The sequence below is a fragment of the Nycticebus coucang genome, chromosome 5 (genome assembly GCF_027406575.1).
Source record: "Nycticebus coucang isolate mNycCou1 chromosome 5, mNycCou1.pri, whole genome shotgun sequence".
Lineage (NCBI taxonomy): Eukaryota > Metazoa > Chordata > Mammalia > Primates > Lorisidae > Nycticebus > Nycticebus coucang.
Genome location: NC_069784.1, coordinates 77,205,668 through 77,226,227, shown reverse-complemented (window position 1 = coordinate 77,226,227; position 20,560 = coordinate 77,205,668). Strand labels below are relative to the sequence as shown.

Below are 20,560 nucleotides of genomic sequence, written 5' to 3'. Positions count from 1 at the left end.
AGAAGTATGCTGAATCCTCAACTCAAATTAGACCTCCCATTTGACCCCACAATTCCATTACTAGGCATCTACCCAGAAGAAAACAAAATCCTTTTATCATAAAGACATTTACACTAGATTGTTTATCACAGCTTAATTTACAGTCACCAAGATGTAGAAACAACCTAAATGCCCGTCAACCCAGGAATGGATTAACAAACTGATATATGTATACTACGGAATACTATTCAGCCATAAAAAAGATGGTGCCTGTAACCACCTTAATCTTTTGTATTAACCTGGATGGAGTTGAAACGCATTCTTCTTAGTAAAGTATCACAAAAATGGAAAAGCAAATATCCAAAATACTCAATACTAATATGAAGCCAGTAGACTGTCTAATTCAAGGTCACAAAGTGGAAAAACTCATTTCAGTTCAAGTTGGGGGAAAGGGAAACGAGGGAGGTGGGAGAAGGGAGGAGAGAGCATTTGGGCTGCTTCCATCTAATGGGCACAGTGCAGGACACAACTGCAAGAGTGATTCTACTTAACAAACTCGAATATTGTGACCCGGTTGTTTGTACCCTCACACTAACCTGAAATTTTTTTTAAAAGGTAAAAATAAAAGTAATTTAAAAGATAAAGAAATAAATTTTGACTCCAAGAAAATATTCTTACAGCTTAATTTTAATCCTTGTTGCCTGCTGTGATTGCTAGGTTTAAATACTTAGGTTTTGGATCAACAATATCTATAATGGAATAAAATCTTCTGTAAAATGATAATAAATAATAGCAGTGACTGAGGAACAGTTGCGCTGGTGACACTGCTGGGTGTTCCATGCACGTTCTCCAAATCCCTCAGTGCTTCTGCTGTCCTCAGATATGGAACTGACCCTAAGTCACTAAGTTATAATTTTTGAAACTTACATTTAAACTCAAGTCTATTTAACTCTAGACCTGGTCTTTTCATTATAGTGTACTGATCTTTAAAAACAATGTAATATAGGTGAATACATTTCCCTGTATTAAAACTTACTATTTGAATTCTTCCAAGACCCAAACTAAACATTTTCAAAGTGGTAGGAATAATTCCTCTGACTCAACAATAAAAATCAAGGTTCTTCTATGCAGCTTAAAAAAAAAAAATGTCAAAAAAGTCTGTCGCTTAATAAACTTCGAATTAATGTCCTTGTTGGCTTTCTTGTAAATGATAAACATAAGGTGTGGATGTTACGCAGAAAACACAAAGTGAGTAAAATACCGCTCTTGTCCTCAAGGAGCTCTTTTTCTTAGGGATAATAAAATATACTAAACTATTTCGTCAATCTCTGAGAAATTAGAAATAAATTATGGGCCATGCATTCATCACATATTCATGAAGTCCTAGTAGATACTTCATTTTCAGAAATACCAGCTATGAACCTAATCCCAGTTAGTGATATAAATGGCAGTCAGTAATAAAATATATATTTTGAGATTTTAGCCAAGATAGTGAAGTATAGCCATTGTTAAACTCTCTCATATTTTGATCTACTAGAATACCTCCCTACTAAAGTTAAATTATCCTGTGACTTAATTCCCTTAAATTACTAGTGAATGTGACATTAAATTTGGTGATCTTTGGAAATCAAGTGTGAAATTAGTTTATAAAATGAATATGTGCTGTGTTCTTAAAGTAATGGATTTTTAAGTTTTTAGATTCTCAAAATCTTTGTAAGGCTCTACAGTAACAATTAGGACCATAAAGGTCATGCTAGATTAGGAATATTGCCTCTGCTAATATCTTTGATTTCATGAACACCAGTTTAGAGGAACTGGAGAAATTATTATATTAAGTAGTAATTTTAATGCAAACATTTTACAAGGCATCGTTGCTGATTGACGCCTTATGTAGCTGAGTGCATAATCCTAATTCTCAAAGCTCCTAAATTCCTCCCCTATATAAAGCCAATTCATTTTACACTGAGAGAAACACTGAAGAATATTTGAGGCTCATTAAACTTTGATCATCAAACATTGCTGGGGACCTACTGTGTGCCAGCCCCCTGTAGTCCATACTTTATGTCAATCTTTCTGCAACCTTATACCTCCTGTCTCTACAGGATGTTGTAGGAAGACTTGGTCCATGGGTTTAAGTTCTCCAAAGTCCGACCAACCTTTCCACTCTGTCTCTGGTTATTCTCCAACAAAGGTCTTCTTCCCTTAATAGGCTATTATTCCACTCCACCTAGATCTTTATTTTTTTCATTTATAAAATAGGGATCTTATCACTGGAATGCTATGAAAATTTATTAAATGTCTAATGTCTAAATAGGTGAATTAGGCTCAGCACCCATAGCACAATGGTTATGGCACCAGCCACATACATTGAAGCTGGCGGTTTCGAACCCGGCCTAGCCAGCTAAACAACAATGACAACTGCAACAAAAAATAGCCAGGCATTGTGCTGGGTGCCTGTAGTTCCAGCTACCTGGGAGGCTGAGGCAAGAGAATCACTTAAGCCCAAGAGTTGGAGGTTGCTGTGAGCTGTAATGCCACAGCACTCTACTGAGGGCAACATAGTGAGACTCTGTCTCATAAACAAATAAATAAATAAAATATTAAGTGATACTTGAGTCTTATTTCTAAATTACCAAATTTGGGACAGGTTTTATTTTCCTTTTACTAAAGCAGAAAGCTCTATCCCACTGTATACTAATGCCACTTTGTAAGTTTCACATTTGACGTTTTCATTGAAAAGCATACATTTTATACATTCAGAATGCCATCTTAGTTACATATGTCACCTCCATAACTGGGGAACTTCTGAGACCAGGGACCATTCTCTATTTGTTATTCTATCCATTGTGCTTTACATAGTACAAGCTTATTACTGATTTACTATATGATTATTGAGATGAATAAATAAATTTCAAAGAGATCCCATGGGGAAAAGAATACATGTTATTGAAAAGGCCTTTGTAAAAGCAGCCACTAAGTGACAGCAAATATTTACAAGTAAATTTTTATTTTTGTCACTAGGTGGCATTCAAGTATTATTAGTCTTTCAATACGGTGACCCTTCATAAATAACATTTATTTTTCTGGTTCTTTTTCTGGTTAGTCTTAGTCTCTTCCTTTTGGGAACATTCAGAAAACTTGCTTTACTTGATTCAATCTTTGACACCTATTTCCATCTTTCCTTTAATTTTACCATTAGTAGAAATAGTTAATCATTAATGTTCACCTAAGGGATATGACTTGGAAAATAATAGCAAGCTTGTTTTATTCTTCATAAACTCTTGTACTCTTAGGAGTCATGTAATATTATTTTAAGATAAAATAATATATTTTCTATATTATATTTATAGATAATATAAAGTTATGAGGAAAAATAGGTCATTATTTTAAAATGATATTCATAAAGTTATAAGGGAATATAGGTCATGTGTCATGATTTTGACTTTCAAATAATGGAATCACAAATGCAGGAGACTATCAGATTCCTAGCCATATTATGAAACTAGTTTCATTTACCTAAGCTAACAAGAAAATGTTTAACTGTCCTACCTGTAAATCTTTAGGAATTGTTACACAACTCTTTAATGTTTCCATTTTAGTTCTTACTACTCTTCATTTTGTGCAAAGCCTTACAATTTACATTAAATGTCTGTATTTACCTACTCTGTGGATGGCTTAGCCATTTGTAAATAAATTAGTGTAAATTTTAAATTAAGTAGACAGAGTCCGATGTTGTATTTTTACTTTTAGTCATTTCTTTTTTAATATCAAATAGTGTAATATTTTAATGAATGTAATATACTGTTATATCTTCAATTAACTAAAGACAGTTAAGCATTCATATACTTCACAAAATGTTATACAGAACTAAAAATTATAATGTAGGAATTAGGCATGTAGATTTTTCATCTTCTTCAATATTAGTACTTAAATGAAATATGTTTTGTTTCTCTTTTTTCCTCCTAAAATTTAATAATTTAGGTAAGAAGCATCACTCCTCCTTTGATTAAAATATTAGGATGTAAAAAGATTTTTAAACTAAGGACTCAGGAAAAATACACAACTATGAAGTTTCACAACTTGGATAAAATTTTAAAATAACATGAGCACCTTAGGTATAAGTAAAATTACTGTTTATAGGCTCGTCAGCTAAGGACATATATTTTTAACGACACTTTTCGCTGAAGTTCTATGTCAATATCATTGTCTAATGATTTTTTTCTTTACTTTATAGATCTTTTATGCTATTGTGTTTTTAAATTATTAATCTTTGTTTTTATTTAATTACTGTATTACAAAACTACATTAAGATGCTATATTAAAAATCATAAATCCCTTCAAAGTATGATCTACGGAATTATCCAGCGTTTATTATGCCTCACATGTGTATCTGTTTTTTCCCCCATTGGTTATTTAAGTTTACCAGTGAAAAATAAAAACCCACCTTTGTTCTTATCATAGATGAGTTTGCTAAACTATATGTATTGTTAATATGTATAAATCCCAATATAATCTGCTTTGATGTTATGCACACGTTAATCCATTTTCCCTTGTATTCATATTGGCAATTTTACAAATGGGTATTTTTAGAGGTAAAACCTAATGTTATGCCCTCTGGTTTTTGTGATGACAGTATGTGTAATTCAGATGAGGATAGAATTGGCAGTATTTTATTGTTTTTATTCTAGTGCACTTACATTTAAATTTTTCAGTTGCGTGGTCACAAAAAAATGAAATTATAGTAAAATGGATACTAAATAAGAAAAGATTAATTTATTCCAAAAATGTTCTTAATGTTATGTAGAATTAAACTTCATTTAGGGAAAATAATCAAATGCCATAATATTAAGTTCACTTTAGGAAGATAGCATTTCTGATGTATTATTCTTGATTAAATGAGGCAAGACTGATTTTTAATTAATTGGTAAAGTGTTGTGTCCATTAATTGTACTGACCTTCTTTTAAATACCACATAATGATACAATTTTAAAAGTTCACTTCTGACTGAATGGTCTTTGATGTAATATTTATGTTCAGCTTTAATGCATTACTTTAATTTTGTCATATTTTTGATTTTCAGATTGCTCTGGGAACAGTCACTAATGTGGAAGAAGCAGTGAAGTGGATAAGTTACACTTACCTTTATGTACGGATGAGAGCAAATCCATTAGTGTACGGCATCAGTCACAAAGCTTATCAGGTAGAAAACTCTCTTACAAAGAAATAAGCAAACCTTCTTTGAGTTCTGAAATTCTTTCGTGATATGAGGGTAAATATTTGTTTACTACTCTTGCCTCATCGAAAGAAAAACAGCTTTACTCTTTCAAAAAATACTAAGGAATATTAAATGGACTCCTGTAATTACTTTCCTTACTTAAGTCTTTTCCCACTGATAGCACTAAGTTAATTTTATATTATTATTAATTTATTATTCAGGTATATTCCCGTTTGATACTAATGGTTTGCTGTGATTTTTTAAATTACGATAAATTTAATTTTAGAATACATGAGACGTAAGGATTTTGAGTAGGCTTATGTTATATACAGCCTGTTCCTCTCATCAAGTCCCTTCTAAATCCTATTCTGAAATTAAAAGATAACATCGAATTATTATCTTAACAGTTTGGGGCTACAATTGGTTCTGTTATTCAGTACATATGCATGGAATGACAATTAGGTGGATGTGACGGAAGCTTTTCTCATAAACTTTACAGTTGTGTGGTCCATGTGGCTTAAGATTCTGTGACATCTTGTCTTTTCTTCAGAACTCTGTTTTAAATACTATAAATGCTTCCTAATTACAGATAAAATCCAATTATTGTCTAATGAAAACATTACTGTCATCGTATGGATATTCACTAATGTCAAGGAAAATTTTGTAAAGAAGTTAAATTTAACTTAAAATTATGGTTTTCCTTCATTTACTCATAACTTAGTTCATATTTATGTGTATGTACAAAATGCATGTATCAATGAATTGTCAAAGCAGTTGTCAATCTTCAAAAAATAATTCTTTCATTTTTCCTTTCCATATGCAATAGATTTTACCATGGGAAAATTGAAACTTAAGGTTAGGTGGGCAAAATAAGAGAAGCAGCAATAGCTTATAGTTCTGAGGCTTTAATCTGAAATCATTCTGTTTTCATACTTAGATTTACTCTAAATGAGATTCAATTCCCTTTCTTATGCTTAGTTGAAATATGTGCTTATCTTCAAATGGGTATCTTATTTTGCAGGCAGATTTCTCTGTTATGAAGTATATGATCATTATAATCTATAACATTTTAAAGAACATAGCACAAGTTATTCTCATTACAAACATGTGCATTCTAAGAATAGTCAGTAGTGCTATCAAGATATGTTGAAAAATTTCAAGGTTAAGAAAAACAAAATAGAACATGTATTTTCATGTTGAGTAAGCCATCTCAAATCTTAGAACAAGATAAACCTATCCATTGATTTTCTAGTGTTAGGTTAATATTAAAAGTTCATTGTTGTGTAATTTCCAGTATAAAGACCTTCCAGGATACATAGTTTCACAACTTTCACACTTCAGGGTTTAACCATTTTTTTGTTTTGTTTTACTTAATGTGTTTTGACTTTATTATCAACACAAAACTCTTTGGAACTAACACAGATAAGTAAACATACTATAATGCTTTAGTAATACCCGATTATGTTTTCATACAGTGAAACTGATACATACATTCTGTCACTTGTAGTGAATATTTAAGACTTTTTGCATCTGCTGATAACACTCTTGACTCAACTCTATCTGCAGTTGATTTCCATTTGCCTCACTTTTCTCATTTTTAAAATTTATTTTGGCTGGGTTTTATACATGAATAAGCTATCATAAAGATCTAAGTTAGAACAAGTGATAAGAATATTAACCGTTAATTGATTTCTAAAGTGGTTGTGTATTTCTCCCACTTTCCATTAAAGGTCATATTTCACTTTACTGCTCATAAGCAGAGAATGGTCTTCAGAACTTGATGTGTGCATGTGTGGGTGTGCATGTCTGTACACACAATATTTATACACACACACATCATAACAGTAAGAATTTTTGTTAATATCTTGTGTTAAATATAATGTCTGCTTAGAAAAAACTATATGTAATAGTTTCAAAACTATACAGAAATTTATCGTCAACTTTATTTTACTCTTTGCTTCTATTTTATAGGCAATATGGATTTTCTCATCATAGGGAATTACTCATGAAAACTGTTAGGACAGTAGAAATATACTTTTGAAAGGGTAACTTTGTATTTTATTTTTATATATTTTTATTTTGACAGGAAAAACCTTACTGTCACTTCCCCACATAACTGATAAAGTAGGAATATGGTTTGATAACTTAAAATCCCTATTTATTTTAGTATACAAGAAAGAAGGCATTTTTTTCTTGCATCTGATTTCTAATCTTTTTTTTTTCTGATTTCTAATCTTAATCTTAAAGATTATAAGATCATCTAAGAATTGGCATCTGAGAGAATATGCAGATTGATCATTTTAATATATTTATAAAGCTTCCTTTATTTAATGGAATAAGATCTTATCTGGTTTTTCATAAATGCATAAAAATGTATTTTCAAAATTATACTTTAAAAATCAAAAACATCAGGATAAAAATTTAATTTCCACAGATACATATTTGCAAATGATGATTCTCTAAAGACATATTTAATTATTTGGGTGTTTTTTTCTGTAGATTGACCCAACTTTGAGAAAGCACCGAGAGCAGTTGGTCATTGAAGTTGGACAAAAGCTGGACAAAGCTCAGATGATTCGTTTTGAGGAGCGAACTGGATATTTTTCCTCAACTGATTTGGGTAGAACCGCCAGCCATTACTATATTAAATACAACACCATTGAGGTATGATACTCAGCAGAACAAATACATTAATATGTTTATTTTTAGATACAAATACGTGCTGTACTTCAAAATATATTACCAATGCAAAATAACAAAAGCAATTAAAAGAACAAAATGCACTAAACTTATGTGAATTCAACAATGTACCCTCAGTAAAGACGAGAAAAAGTAAGAATAAAATAGTAAGAACCCTCTTGCTGTCCTGCCCAAGAGTATATCCCAAGCAATAGATGGACCCAGACCTAAAGTAATCAAAGAGTATCTGTAAGACCTGTGGAATGAATGCCTAAATGATTTTAAGTGGGAGGCAATGGCATAATGACGTCCTTGATTAAAGTTTGAAAATTAATTGCATGTTATTAAGAAGTACTGACTAAAGAAGAGTTAAAGAAATTAATAAAATTAGCAGGTCAGTTTAGCTATACCATATGGGCAATTTAAAGGACTTTCAAGGGTGATTTTGACCACTCACTGTAGCCTTGCTTATTGCCTTTCAATGTAGTTCTGTGTAAGATGGGCCACTTTAATGTCTACATTTTAAAAGTATATGCATATCTTTGTATGTATTTATTTACACGTTTTAATATGTGGGAAGACTTGACAGTGATTACCTGTGAGGTAAAGACTTAAGAGAGGGAAATGGGTTAAGGTGAATTTTTACCTTTTGTTCTCTTGATAAAGAGAAAATTTAAACATTTTTCTTATGTTTTTATTTTTTATAATTAAAATTGAAACAATTAAAAACAATAAAAACTTGTTTTTAAAATGGAAAAAGTAAAATAAACCATTCAAATGAGACTTCTTTAAACGCATGAAAACCCTGGCCTATATGAAATCTAGGTTTTGTACTTTTTAACATTTGCTTATACGCATAACAGGTTTCAGAAAACACCTTCACATATTACTAACTTTTCCCCAGTAAACTGTCTGTGTTACATTTAGGTTTCTTCAAAATCTTTTAATATATATTATCTCGCCACTATGATCTGGTGGTTCCTTATGCCAGTACATTTCCCCTTGATTTTCATTCTCTCCATCCCCTACTCACAGCCACTTGTTTTATCCAAATAACTTTTCTCATTTGTCCACTTGCTGGTCTGTTGCTGCCAGACTACATTCTAAACCTGTTTGCACTTTTTCAGCATCTCTGGCCCTTCTGTATTTTTTAGCCTGTCTTCATTCTGTATGGCTTTTGACTGATTTTCTTCATCTTAATTTTCTGATTTTCTATATGCTGTCACTGGTAATATTATGAGAATTTTCAGATTACATATTTTCAAGTATTTCCCCTCTGATTAGATGATATTAATATATAATCATCTTAGAATTGGTAAATGGTACAGATTTCCATATGTCCAGGCTGAGTACTAGCAAAGACCTGGATGTTATGATGCATTTTTTTTTAGATATCTAATGTAGATTTCATCAACTGATTTGATTGATCTTTTTGTTTTTAAAGGTCTTCTTTAAATAATTATGTTTTAGGAATGATTTTCATTCCTTGATAAATTTGATTATATTTATAAAGCAATTATTTGGAATACTATACCATGGAGATAATAACTTTACATTATCTAGGGCTCAAATGTTCATTAAGAATGTGTGATTTATAGTCATGTTTTTAATTTAAAATATTTTGCTTGATATTCTCTTTTCATCAAATATAACTCTTACTTTGGTAGACTTTTAATGAACTATTTGATGCTCACAAAACAGAAGGTGATATCTTTGCTATAGTCTCCAAAGCTGAAGAATTTGATCAAATCAAGGTAAGGTTACTTGAAATTTGAGTCAAATGATTTAGACATATATGCACTTATTTGTTCATAAAAACTTGTAATTAATTGTTATTCCTGAAACATATGGTACTTGTATCAGCCATAATTTTTTTATTTATCAATAATAACCACATTCTAGATTATGATAATATGTCATATCTGACATCCTTCTTTGCTATGTAACCCAAATTAAGTAATTCAGATAGGCTTTAGAGAAGTGAAACTAATGAAGATTGTAGTATGTATATTTTAGTTTATTTGCAATATAAGGTTTACAGAATGAAATATAAAGTACATGCATGATTCAAACTTAAATATGAATATTTCTCTACCTGTATCTAATTTAATCTTATTAACAGTGAAAACTTTAATACTTTGAATCATAGTACTTCACAGCTGTAAGCTATGAATGTGTTATACCATATAAAAGTATATGATAGTAATGAATGCATTTGAAGATAATTCAAGTTTTCCCTAATGTAGTTGGGCAGAGGTTTTACTCTGGTCAAATAAAAAATGAAATCTCATCAATTGAAGGGTGGCGAGGTCAGACGATTTAATTTTTATGGTGTATCAAATTTTTAAATGTCAATGACAACTTTAATATCAGTGATGAATAATAAAATGTAAACGTATCAGCCTCAAGATAGTTTCATATTGTATTTCATTAGCTACCTTTTGAAAAATTACTATTATTTAGCTATACAAAAGAAAAATGTCAAGTTATAGTAAATGGAAACTCTTAAAAACATGCAATGTAGTATAATGTCAATATAAAAATTTCTAATGAATCAGCCCTGATGTTCCTTTAAAAACATTGACTCTTTTAGGTCAGAGAAGAGGAAATAGAGGAGTTGGAAGCCTTATTAAGCAATTTCTGTGAACTCTCTACTCCTGGAGGTGTAGAGAATAATTATGGGAAAATAAACATCTTACTTCAAACTTACATCAGCCGAGGAGAAATGGACAGTTTCTCCCTTATATCCGATTCTGCATACGTTGCACAGGTCAGACTTTGCTCCCTTCCTGTTTTCTCATCGCTGTTTATCTTTAGAGACTGAGGAATTGATGAATGCTCTACAGTGAAGGCGTTGATTGTGGCGTGCTACCCAGCTACCATTTGATCTTAGAACTAGTTCTGCTCATTTATACATCTTTTATGTAATCTATACTCATAAATCAGGACTTGGGGGTGAGAGTTGGTGTTGATTTGGCTTCTTTGTCATGTTGCTGTTGTTTGCATTATGTTGTTTACATTAAAACATCAATATCGGAGTTTCTTCTCTTTTACTTACAAGGGGTAAGTGTAAGTAAATCTTTCAAGTTTAAAGAAAAATTGTGGAACTTTTGTTGTTTTCACCAAATATTTTAAATGACAGTTTCTTATCATTAAAGAAAGCTTAATGAGTATTCTCATAACAGATGTTCAATGTGATGAGTCTCTAATTTTTTTTAAAAAAAAGTATCTTTTCTCTCTACTGTTTTTTTTTTTCTCTCTACTGTCAATACTTAAAAAATTAAGGATGGCAAGTAAACTATTCCCTAAACTACAGCTCATTTAGTTTATCTCTTTAAAAAAATCATGCTCATAAAATGTTCAGGTGTTCATCTTTTTGTATTAAAGCCCTCATGTGAGGTATAATAGAGGTTTTGCCCTATTTGTTTTTCAAATGATAGGTTTTCCTTCCAGACATACTTCTTAAAAAATGTATTCTTTACCTGTCAAAATTACCCATTTCATTATTTTTCAATGAGTAATACCCTTTTTAAATTAAGGAGAAATTAAAGCTTAAGCTTATTTGAAATATGGAAACTATTCAGCTATTATCTTAAATTTGTAATTTCATAAAGATTTAAAACTGAGAAAAAATATATTTGTGTTAAATCTTTTTTTTTTGTCTTAACCAATGGGTTTATTATTGTTTTTAAAGGGAATTAATACATAAAAGTAATTTTTTGAATTCTCATTTCTAATTTCTTTTTTTTTTTATTGTTGGGGATTCATTGAGGGTACAATAAGCCAGGTTATACTGATTGCATTTGTTAGGTAAAGTTCCTCTTGCAAACATGTCTTGCCCCCAGAAGGTGTGGCACACACCAAGGCCCCACCCCTCTCCCATCATTTTTAACAATGATGAATACTCAGGAGTGCTTTGAAATAGCTATCAAAATGATACATGTACAAACACGAACCAAGATATATTGGTAAATAATTTGAATGAGTGTAGCAATTTAATCAACATAACCAAGAAGCCAGGTGATGATTTCATGAATTACATAAAGTTAATGCAAATGTAGTAAAAATATGTATATTTATATATCTAGATTCTCTACTCTGTACATACACAAATCATCTCTAGCTTCCTTTGTTTTATCTGTTTTTCTGAAAAGTAATGTAATGTCATTTTATATTTTCTAATAGTTTTATATTGAAATAAAAGGTAAAGCTTTATTGGATTCTGGATAAATACTGTGGCCACATTTCTGCTTGATTTGAGATTGTGAAGATATTTTAAGAGACTGATATAAGAAATAACTTTAGAATATTAAACTTATATTTTCTTCATGATTGGTATTTAGAAAGTCAACCCCAGATTAGAGAGATCTCAGAGCATTCCTGATTTTTCTTAAATAGCTATTATGGATTTACCACTCTTGAATGAATTAGATAAATTATACTTGAGTTTATTGTATTTTAAGTTCAAGTCATCAGTAATTGAAAAAGCACTCTCTTGCTCTGTAAAATGGTATTTTGTTGTGTATTTCTTAAACTTTTTTCTCTTAGCTCAGATATCCTAAGATTTTATTTTAAAGGCCTGTGTTCAGCTTCTGTAAATTATACATGTTATAAACGTTCATCATTATTCCTACTGATTTACATCATTACAGACTAAAATGTTCTGTTTATACCTTGTTATATGGGATTTCTCCTCTACCTTCTGGTAGTTTTTAGGGGAAAAGTATAGGTTCTGAAATATAAAAATAACATACTTTTAAAGACGGGTGGGAAAATTAGCCCGACAAAAAGAACTAGTGGGAATGAGGTAGGAAACCCATTTAATAGATTCAGTAACCAAAATGTTATTATTCTCTGAGCCTTAATAAGACCCAGTCTGTCATTTGTATTGTTTTCAGAACTATCCTCAAACTTCTAATTACCATTTTGTTCTTATGTTTCTAACACTGAAACAAAATAGTCAAATTTGTCAAAAGACAAAAATGTATATTTTCTATAACAGGGTAAAACCAAAGCCCTTAACTCCTCTGGTCATTTGTGAACTCATAATTTTAGGCCGGATTATTTGTTTGTCATTTGAAATTTGCTTTCTAAGATCTCTTTTTATGATTTTGACCAGATTTGACACTCTACATTTTCAAATACAGATGTCATTAGATATTGGAAGGTGTCTCTAAGTTCATATTTAAAAACAATCTTCAGTAAAACAACCTACAAAGTTAGTGATAGAAAAAAGGTGGTAAAATAAATGAGAACTAGCTACAGAGTTGTAAAAAAAAACAAAGGAGGGGGGCTTCATTCATTATAACTTTCTATATGTCTGTTAATGAAGTTCAACCACTAAGATTAGAATCTAAGAGTTAAATTTGGAGTCATTTAGACCTGGCTTTGAGTAGATGCAGTGACACCAGCTAGCCATGTGATAAGTCAAATTGTTTACCTTTCTAAACCGTATTATCTTTATCTATAAAATAATAATATCAATACCAGTTTTAAGTGCAGTTTTTTTTAAGATTAAATGAGATAATGTGTGCAAAGCAAGTTAGCACAATGATTGGTGGTTTATAAGGATCCTTTAATATGAGTAGCTGCTGACATCAGTATTTCTTTCTCATCCATCCTCACAAATTTTCCTCCTTGACTGGATCCAAAGTCTTCCTAACTTCATCTTTAAATAGCCTCATAAATCTAATCATTCCAGTATATACCCAGGACATCCTCACCTGCCTCTTATATTCAACAGCCTCCTGAATACATTCCCTGCCTTGCCTCCTCTTACTTCATTCCTGTTTAAAGGGTATTAGTGTAGAGCAGGGGTCCTCAAACTTTTTAAACAGGGGGCCAGTTCACTGTCCCTCAGACCGTTGGAGGGCCGGACTATAGTTTAAAAAAAAAACAACTATGAATAAATTCCTATGCACACTGCACATATCTTATTTTTAAGTAAAAAAACAAAACGGGAACAAATACAATCACACGGCTGGATATGGCCTGCGGGCCGTAGTTTGAGGAACCCTGGTAGTTTCCTAAAAACTTGGAAATAAGGCTACTCTCTGAGACTTAAGCAAGAACGTTCATATATATAACATGCGGTTATTCAAATGTAGAAATCATAGGAAGAATCAGGGTATAGGAGAAAAGACACTGCCCTACAATTCAAGGATGTGTCTTGATTTGCACTTCTTTTGAGCCTGAATAATAAGTGTCTTGATTTGCACTTCTTTTGAGTTTGAATAATAAATTTACAAATTTAAAAGTACATTGGATCTAACCATCAATCTCCTCCTAATATTCTTCAGAATGCAGCTAGAATTGTCCGTGCTCTCTTTGAAATTGCTCTGAGGAAACGTTGGCCTACCATGACCTATAGGCTTCTGAATCTTAGTAAAATCATCGACAAGAGGCTTTGGGGTTGGGCAAGCCCTTTGAGACAATTTTCAGTTCTACCACCACACATCCTAACAAGATTAGAAGAAAAAAACCTTACTGTGGATAAGCTGAAAGACATGAGGAAAGATGAAATAGGTAAGAAGGAAACAAAAATGTTTGAATGTGTTCTGTGCAAATAAAATATTTCACTAGATGCAAAAGAAAAGTATTGTGAATTTTTACATTATTCAAGATAAATTTTCACCATATTTTTCAGTTTTCTAAGCTGAAGCAAAAATATCTCCAAATACTACAAAGTTACTTGATGGAATTAGCAATTAAAATGGAGTTTATATTGTCAAATTCATACGTTTACTATCTTGCATATAGAATCTTAGCTACATATTCTGAGAATCATTCATTGATGCATTTTAAAGTCTCTTGTTATGTATTATAGCAGTATTATAGCAAAAAAAATTATATGACCATTAAGCTCAGAATTTTTCCAGAGTTTCTAAATGAGACTCACTGTACACCCCTACGTCTTTAAACCCAGTTGGTATCAGTGTGCACAGAGCATTTGGAGCATTATAGATAGAGAGAGAGAGAGAGATTTTTTTTTTTAAAGACAGTGTCACTTTATCGCCCTTGGTAGAGTGCTGTGGCGTCACAGCTCACAGCAACCTCAAACTCCTGGGCTTAGGTGATTCTCTTGCCTCAGCCTCCCGAGTAGCTGGGACTACAGGTGCCCGCCATAATACCGGGCTATGTTTTTGTTGCAGTTTGGCTGGGGCTGGATTTGAACGTGCATATACGCCCTTGGTATATGGGGCTAGTGCCCTACCCACTAAGCCACAGGTGCCTCCCTAGAGCATTATATTTATTCATATAATATTGAAAAGTTATTCCTACATAATTTTTCATGTAGCCTAACACTTTATTGAACAAATACATAATGCATTAATTAGACAATATTTCAATTTGAAATGGGAGGAATTATACATAAAGGGAATCAGGCCAAAGAGAAATAGGAGGGCAAATTACTGCTGGCAACAAGTCCAAAGATGTGAAAGAGGCTGAAATAGTTATTTCATTTGTTGAGGAAGAATACATCTAAAATAGGATAGACAGGGAAGTATCAATAGAGACAAAGAGTGATAACTAATAAGGAAAGGCCAAGGTTTTTATATCAGGGAAATATATGTAAATATTTTATCAAGATAAGGAAGATCAACTTTCGTTCTAATTTGGATAAGCAAATTTTAATTTATTAATAATATACTCTTTTAAAAAATTCTATTTTAAAGAACCACGACATATAGAAAATATTGATACTGTAAAATACAATCTATTCCTACTTAATTGCTCAGACTAGAGTAGTAAATGTAACATTTCTTTATGAACTCCCCCATCAGCACTTCCATGAATATCCGTGTTCCACAATCTGATTATTTATGAAAATATATGTAAGTGGTTAATTCTGTACTAGATTGAGCATATTTTATTTTTTATATTTTGTGGAAATGGGTGTGGATGGATGAGTTGCATTTGATTACTGAAGCATTTTCCACCATGGTTATAAGGTTCTGAAATAGACCCTGAATAAATGGCTGTTTTTACAAAATACTAAATATTTTTGTACTGTGTCAGAAACCAACTTGGAGAGAAATGGGTCAGTTTATAGTAGTTTCAACACTATTGAGTTTCAGTAATTTTAAGAATCCTATTAATAGCCAAAGAAAGCTTGATGCTGGTTTTTACAGCTATGAATTGCTAATTCAAGTTAACTATTACAAAATATTCAAACATGCCAGGTCAAGAATGTCAGCTATTCTACGTAGCAAATCATAAAACAAGCAATAAAATCACCTCTGAAATCCCATTTACAAGTCAGATTATATTACTTGTTCTGTCTCAACGCATTTCTTCTATGTGATATTTTCCTTGCAGGTCACATTTTGCATCATGTGAATATTGGACTGAAGGTCAAACAATGTGTTCATCAGATTCCTTCCGTCACAATGGAAGCATCTATTCAGCCCATCACACGGACCGTCCTCCGAGTAACACTCACCATCTACCCTGATTTCACTTGGAATGATCAGGTAGAAGTGGAAATTGCCTACATCTAGGTTAAACAAAAATGTCTGTACTATAGATTCAACTGTACCTCCTGATATCTGTCCTAAGGCATATAGAAAATCCCCTAAAAAGAATATATATATTTATGTTTTATTTAAAATACTATGGTAATATTTATTCTGTTGCTCAAGAAAAATGTGATGTGTTAATAATATGTCAACCAATGGGATTCCCTCGTGACACGTATGCAACCTTGACATTTCAACAAAGAACAAAAGATTAGTGGATACAACTCTGTAGGAACTTTGCCATTTTAGTTCTATCTTCTTTCTTTTCCTTATGTTCATTTTTGCCATGTCTGCCAACTTTGTCATTTTAGCCTACAAAAAATTCGAGATTCTCCATGCTAAAAGAGCCATTTTAAAATCATCTCTTTGAAACTGTATCATCTCTTTGAAACTATCATTCTCTCATTTTCTTAGTCATTAGATTTGTAGAAAAAGTATTCTTTGTTTTCCTCCTAGTTACCTGTTTCCTTCCTGCTGAGATTACTTCCTTAATGCTTTTCAATGCCTGATGACTTGCCATAATAAGTAGATTTATTTCAATGGAACATTTAGTGCCATTCATAGTCCTTCAAAATATTCTCCCTCAGTCCCATCACATTTCTATTTTTATTCCTTCTTCTTCTTCTTCCTTCCTTCAGTACCTTAGATGTTATCTTATAAATAGATACCCACACACACATATTATAAGGATCTACTCTGGGTCTGCTTCTTATTCAATCAACATTTTTTAAGCCTCCATCTTTGTACCAGTTACTGTGTTATAGAGATTGTAGATTCAAAGGCAAGTAAACTTTATAATGAAAATTATGTATCAATGAAGCTGTTAGAGAGAGATGAAATTTATTTGTACATAAATAACACCATCCCTTACTTAAATTGTAATGTATGTAGTACTAGGATAATATTTTTCTTCTAGGTACATGGAACAGTGGGCGAACCCTGGTGGATTTGGGTAGAAGATCCTACAAATGATCATATTTATCATTCAGAGTATTTTCTAGCTCTAAAAAAACAGGCAAGTATACATATGTGAATATATCCTAATCTTATTATTTTGCTATCTGAGAGAGAAAACATATATTAATAATATCTGTTTTTACTTTACATGTTTATAATTTTATAGTACCATTAAAGCTTTATTTCTTATGTTTTACATTTCTATTTAGTTTCGAAAGAGCACAGTGATTAAATGTTACTCTGTTAATTTTAGTAAGAAACTCAATTACCAGTCATGTGCTGCATGGAGGTCTTACAGGCAATGACCCATCACATTACAACAGTGGTCCCTTAAGATTATAATACTGTATTTTTACTGTACTTTTCTATGTTTAGATATACAAATATTAATACTTAACCATCGTGTTACAATTGCTAAGGTATTCAATATAGTAACATGCTATATAGGTTTGTAGTTTAGGAGCAGTAGGCCAAGCCATATTACCTACGTGTGTAAGAGGCTGTGCCGTTTAGGTAGATTTGTGTAAATATACTCCATGATGTTCACATGAGGAAAGCACTAGTAACATGTTTTACAGAATGTATCCCTGTTGTTAAGCTACATGTGACTATATAATCTTCACCATAGATTAAGACATGAAGTCCAGAGGCATGGCATATGTAAAATATATAGAATGAATAATAATTTTAGGTATTAACATGCACACATGTAACAGTACTCTTATAAAGAGTATTGAATCACATAGTGAAAAGAACATTTCTTCTAAAATTCTCTATGAATCACAAAATAAAGACTCAAACTGATGCTGTTTCTTAAATGATGCCTCGTTTGTAATTTCTCTTTCTATCAAAGAGAAAGCAAGCTCAGGCTGAGAGTCTTGGGTGGGCAGCAGCAGAATTTTATAGCAATGTTTGTGTTCATTGTATTTGTCTTCATGGTTTTCCTTCTATTTATGCCACGTGATTCTGGTATTCTACTTAGGATACTGACAGAACTAAAAGAAAAATAGAAAGTAAATAATATGGTAATTGGTTATGATAAAAATCATGAAGTTAAGTAATTGAATAATACTTGGGAAGTTCTGATAATGAATCAAATTGGTAATGTGTTAATACATGATGATATGCGTATGTGAATAATACAAGTATAAAGTGTTACCTTCTTTTATATCAGATATCCTCAGAAGAATACTACTCACAAGACATATCTGAAGTGCATGAATAATGTATTTTTAGTCTATTTTATGTATATACTGTCTTAACAATAAACTAAAAAGACCTTTATGTTATTAGAATATCCATATTTATTTTAGACTCTTGTTTCCTTTAGGTCATTAGCAAAGAAGCTCAATTACTGGTATTTACAATCCCTATTTTTGAACCTTTGCCTTCCCAATACTATATCCGAGCAGTCTCCGATAGATGGTTAGGAGCTGAGGCTGTATGTATTATCAACTTTCAACATCTGATTCTACCAGAGAGACACCCTCCCCATACAGGTAACACATTGAATGCTTATTTGGATCATGGTAGGTTTAATGAATGTCGAAAAGTATCTGTGCTTTAAAGTTGGTTCTGGTTAATCATAATTTATTTTATTTGCCAATATTTTGAAAAAAGAATTTTCAAAGTTAAATGCATGTATACATTTTGTAGAGCTTAAAGGGGGGCCTTAATTTTTATTTATTTGAGTTCCAAAAGCATTAAACTCAGTCTAGTCCAATCCCAGTAGTTCTATTAAGCATGATACTCACTGTTTCTGTATCAGTATGCCTTCATCTCCATTTTTTAGGTCTAATCATCATAATTTCTCCCTTTTTCCTAGCAAGTGTCACTTATCATTTAATCTGAGCTCTCTGTAAAACTTATGAAATATTCTTTTTTTCTTTTTCTTGAAATAAATTCATTTAAACTTATTTCTAGTATGTTAATTAACATTCTCGTGGGTTTGGGTGTTCTTCCCCATCTGTTGTGCTTCAACACCATCATATTTGCTAATATTAGGAAGTCATGTCATGATAGCACTGCAGAATAGATTTATATATACTGTCAATTTGTTTTTAGCAGATAAAGTGTAATTTTTACATTAGTTTTATTCCTCTACACCAAAATGTAAAGAGATGGAGTAATCTGCAGTATCATAACAGTGTTTTTCATTGGCATACCTTGCAAAAATTCATTTAGTATTATCATAAGAGTGAATACCTTCTTTTTGACTTATGGAAGCACATTTCATGAATAAAAGCTTATAATGATATAAGTGCTCCCTCAAATATTCTATTTTAAAAATATCCTGAAGCTAGTCTATTAATTATCAGTATATTAAGTTTATTTTTTCTCTTTGAGGATACATAATTGGTGAGTATTGAGTTCAAAAGACCTTAATAACTTCATAGGAAAATAAAAGTTAACTTTTTCCCATATAATTCCTCCAACAACAAATTCTTTTTTTTGCTAGAATAAAAATGTAGTTCTGACTATTTTTAATAAAATTATTATTTGGCGTCCCTTGGGAAGTGAAAGGAGGCCTTAATATGACTCCAAACTGTGCCAGTTTTATTAAATATGTACCTTGTTCATTATCTTAGCTTATCCTAAAGAGTGATACGGTATACTGCAGCTTAACTCCACTTTGGTATCTTGGCAGAGTGTAGCTAAAAGGCTTGTCGGCATAAAAAAATCATGAGATTGTGCTATCTAGTGATCTGCTCTTTGAAGAGGAGCTTTCTGGTCTTTCATCAAATGGGCCTGTAGGTGAGATTTAGAATCTCATAGTAAAATATGGAAAAAACCTGGGGGACTTTAATTTAAAATATGTCTTTCAAACATCACTGGAAGGTTTCTTTGACTACAGCCCTTGATTTTAACATGCATGCATTAGCATTATATTAATATTTTAATGTTCATTTAATCATTTCTCTGCCAAGTGACAAAGCACATATCACCCGATTTATATAATTAGCTGATTTCTGACTACATTTTAAAAAGCAATAAGTGCATCACCATGACATCCCAAATGATATTAGAAATGCATAAAATAACCTCAGTGATTCCAGGGTTTATTTGGTTCAAAGTATATAGGAATACTGTTGAATTCAAATCAGCCAAGAAAAATGTTCATCTTTTACTGAAATAAAGCATCTTAATTAAACATTATCAATCAATATGCACAATGGTGGTTTTAAAATTTTATTAGGAATATGTATCAGTT

The 20,560-nt window shown here is 31.6% G+C and overlaps 1 protein-coding gene across 2 annotated transcripts in view; it reads left to right on the top strand.

Moving 5' to 3' along the window:
* Positions 1-20,560, top strand: part of ASCC3 (activating signal cointegrator 1 complex subunit 3) — a 402,050-nt gene that overhangs the window by 205,227 nt on the left and 176,263 nt on the right. For both annotated transcript variants that reach the window (XM_053590400.1, XM_053590401.1), the window contains exons 17-24: positions 5,060-5,179; positions 7,694-7,858; positions 9,541-9,627; positions 10,467-10,643; positions 14,173-14,398; positions 16,193-16,347; positions 17,309-17,407; positions 18,680-18,848. In XM_053590400.1, coding sequence (XP_053446375.1) covers positions 5,060-5,179; positions 7,694-7,858; positions 9,541-9,627; positions 10,467-10,643; positions 14,173-14,398; positions 16,193-16,347; positions 17,309-17,407; positions 18,680-18,848 — 1,198 coding nt within the window. The remainder of the gene's footprint in view (positions 1-5,059; positions 5,180-7,693; positions 7,859-9,540; positions 9,628-10,466; positions 10,644-14,172; positions 14,399-16,192; positions 16,348-17,308; positions 17,408-18,679; positions 18,849-20,560) is intronic.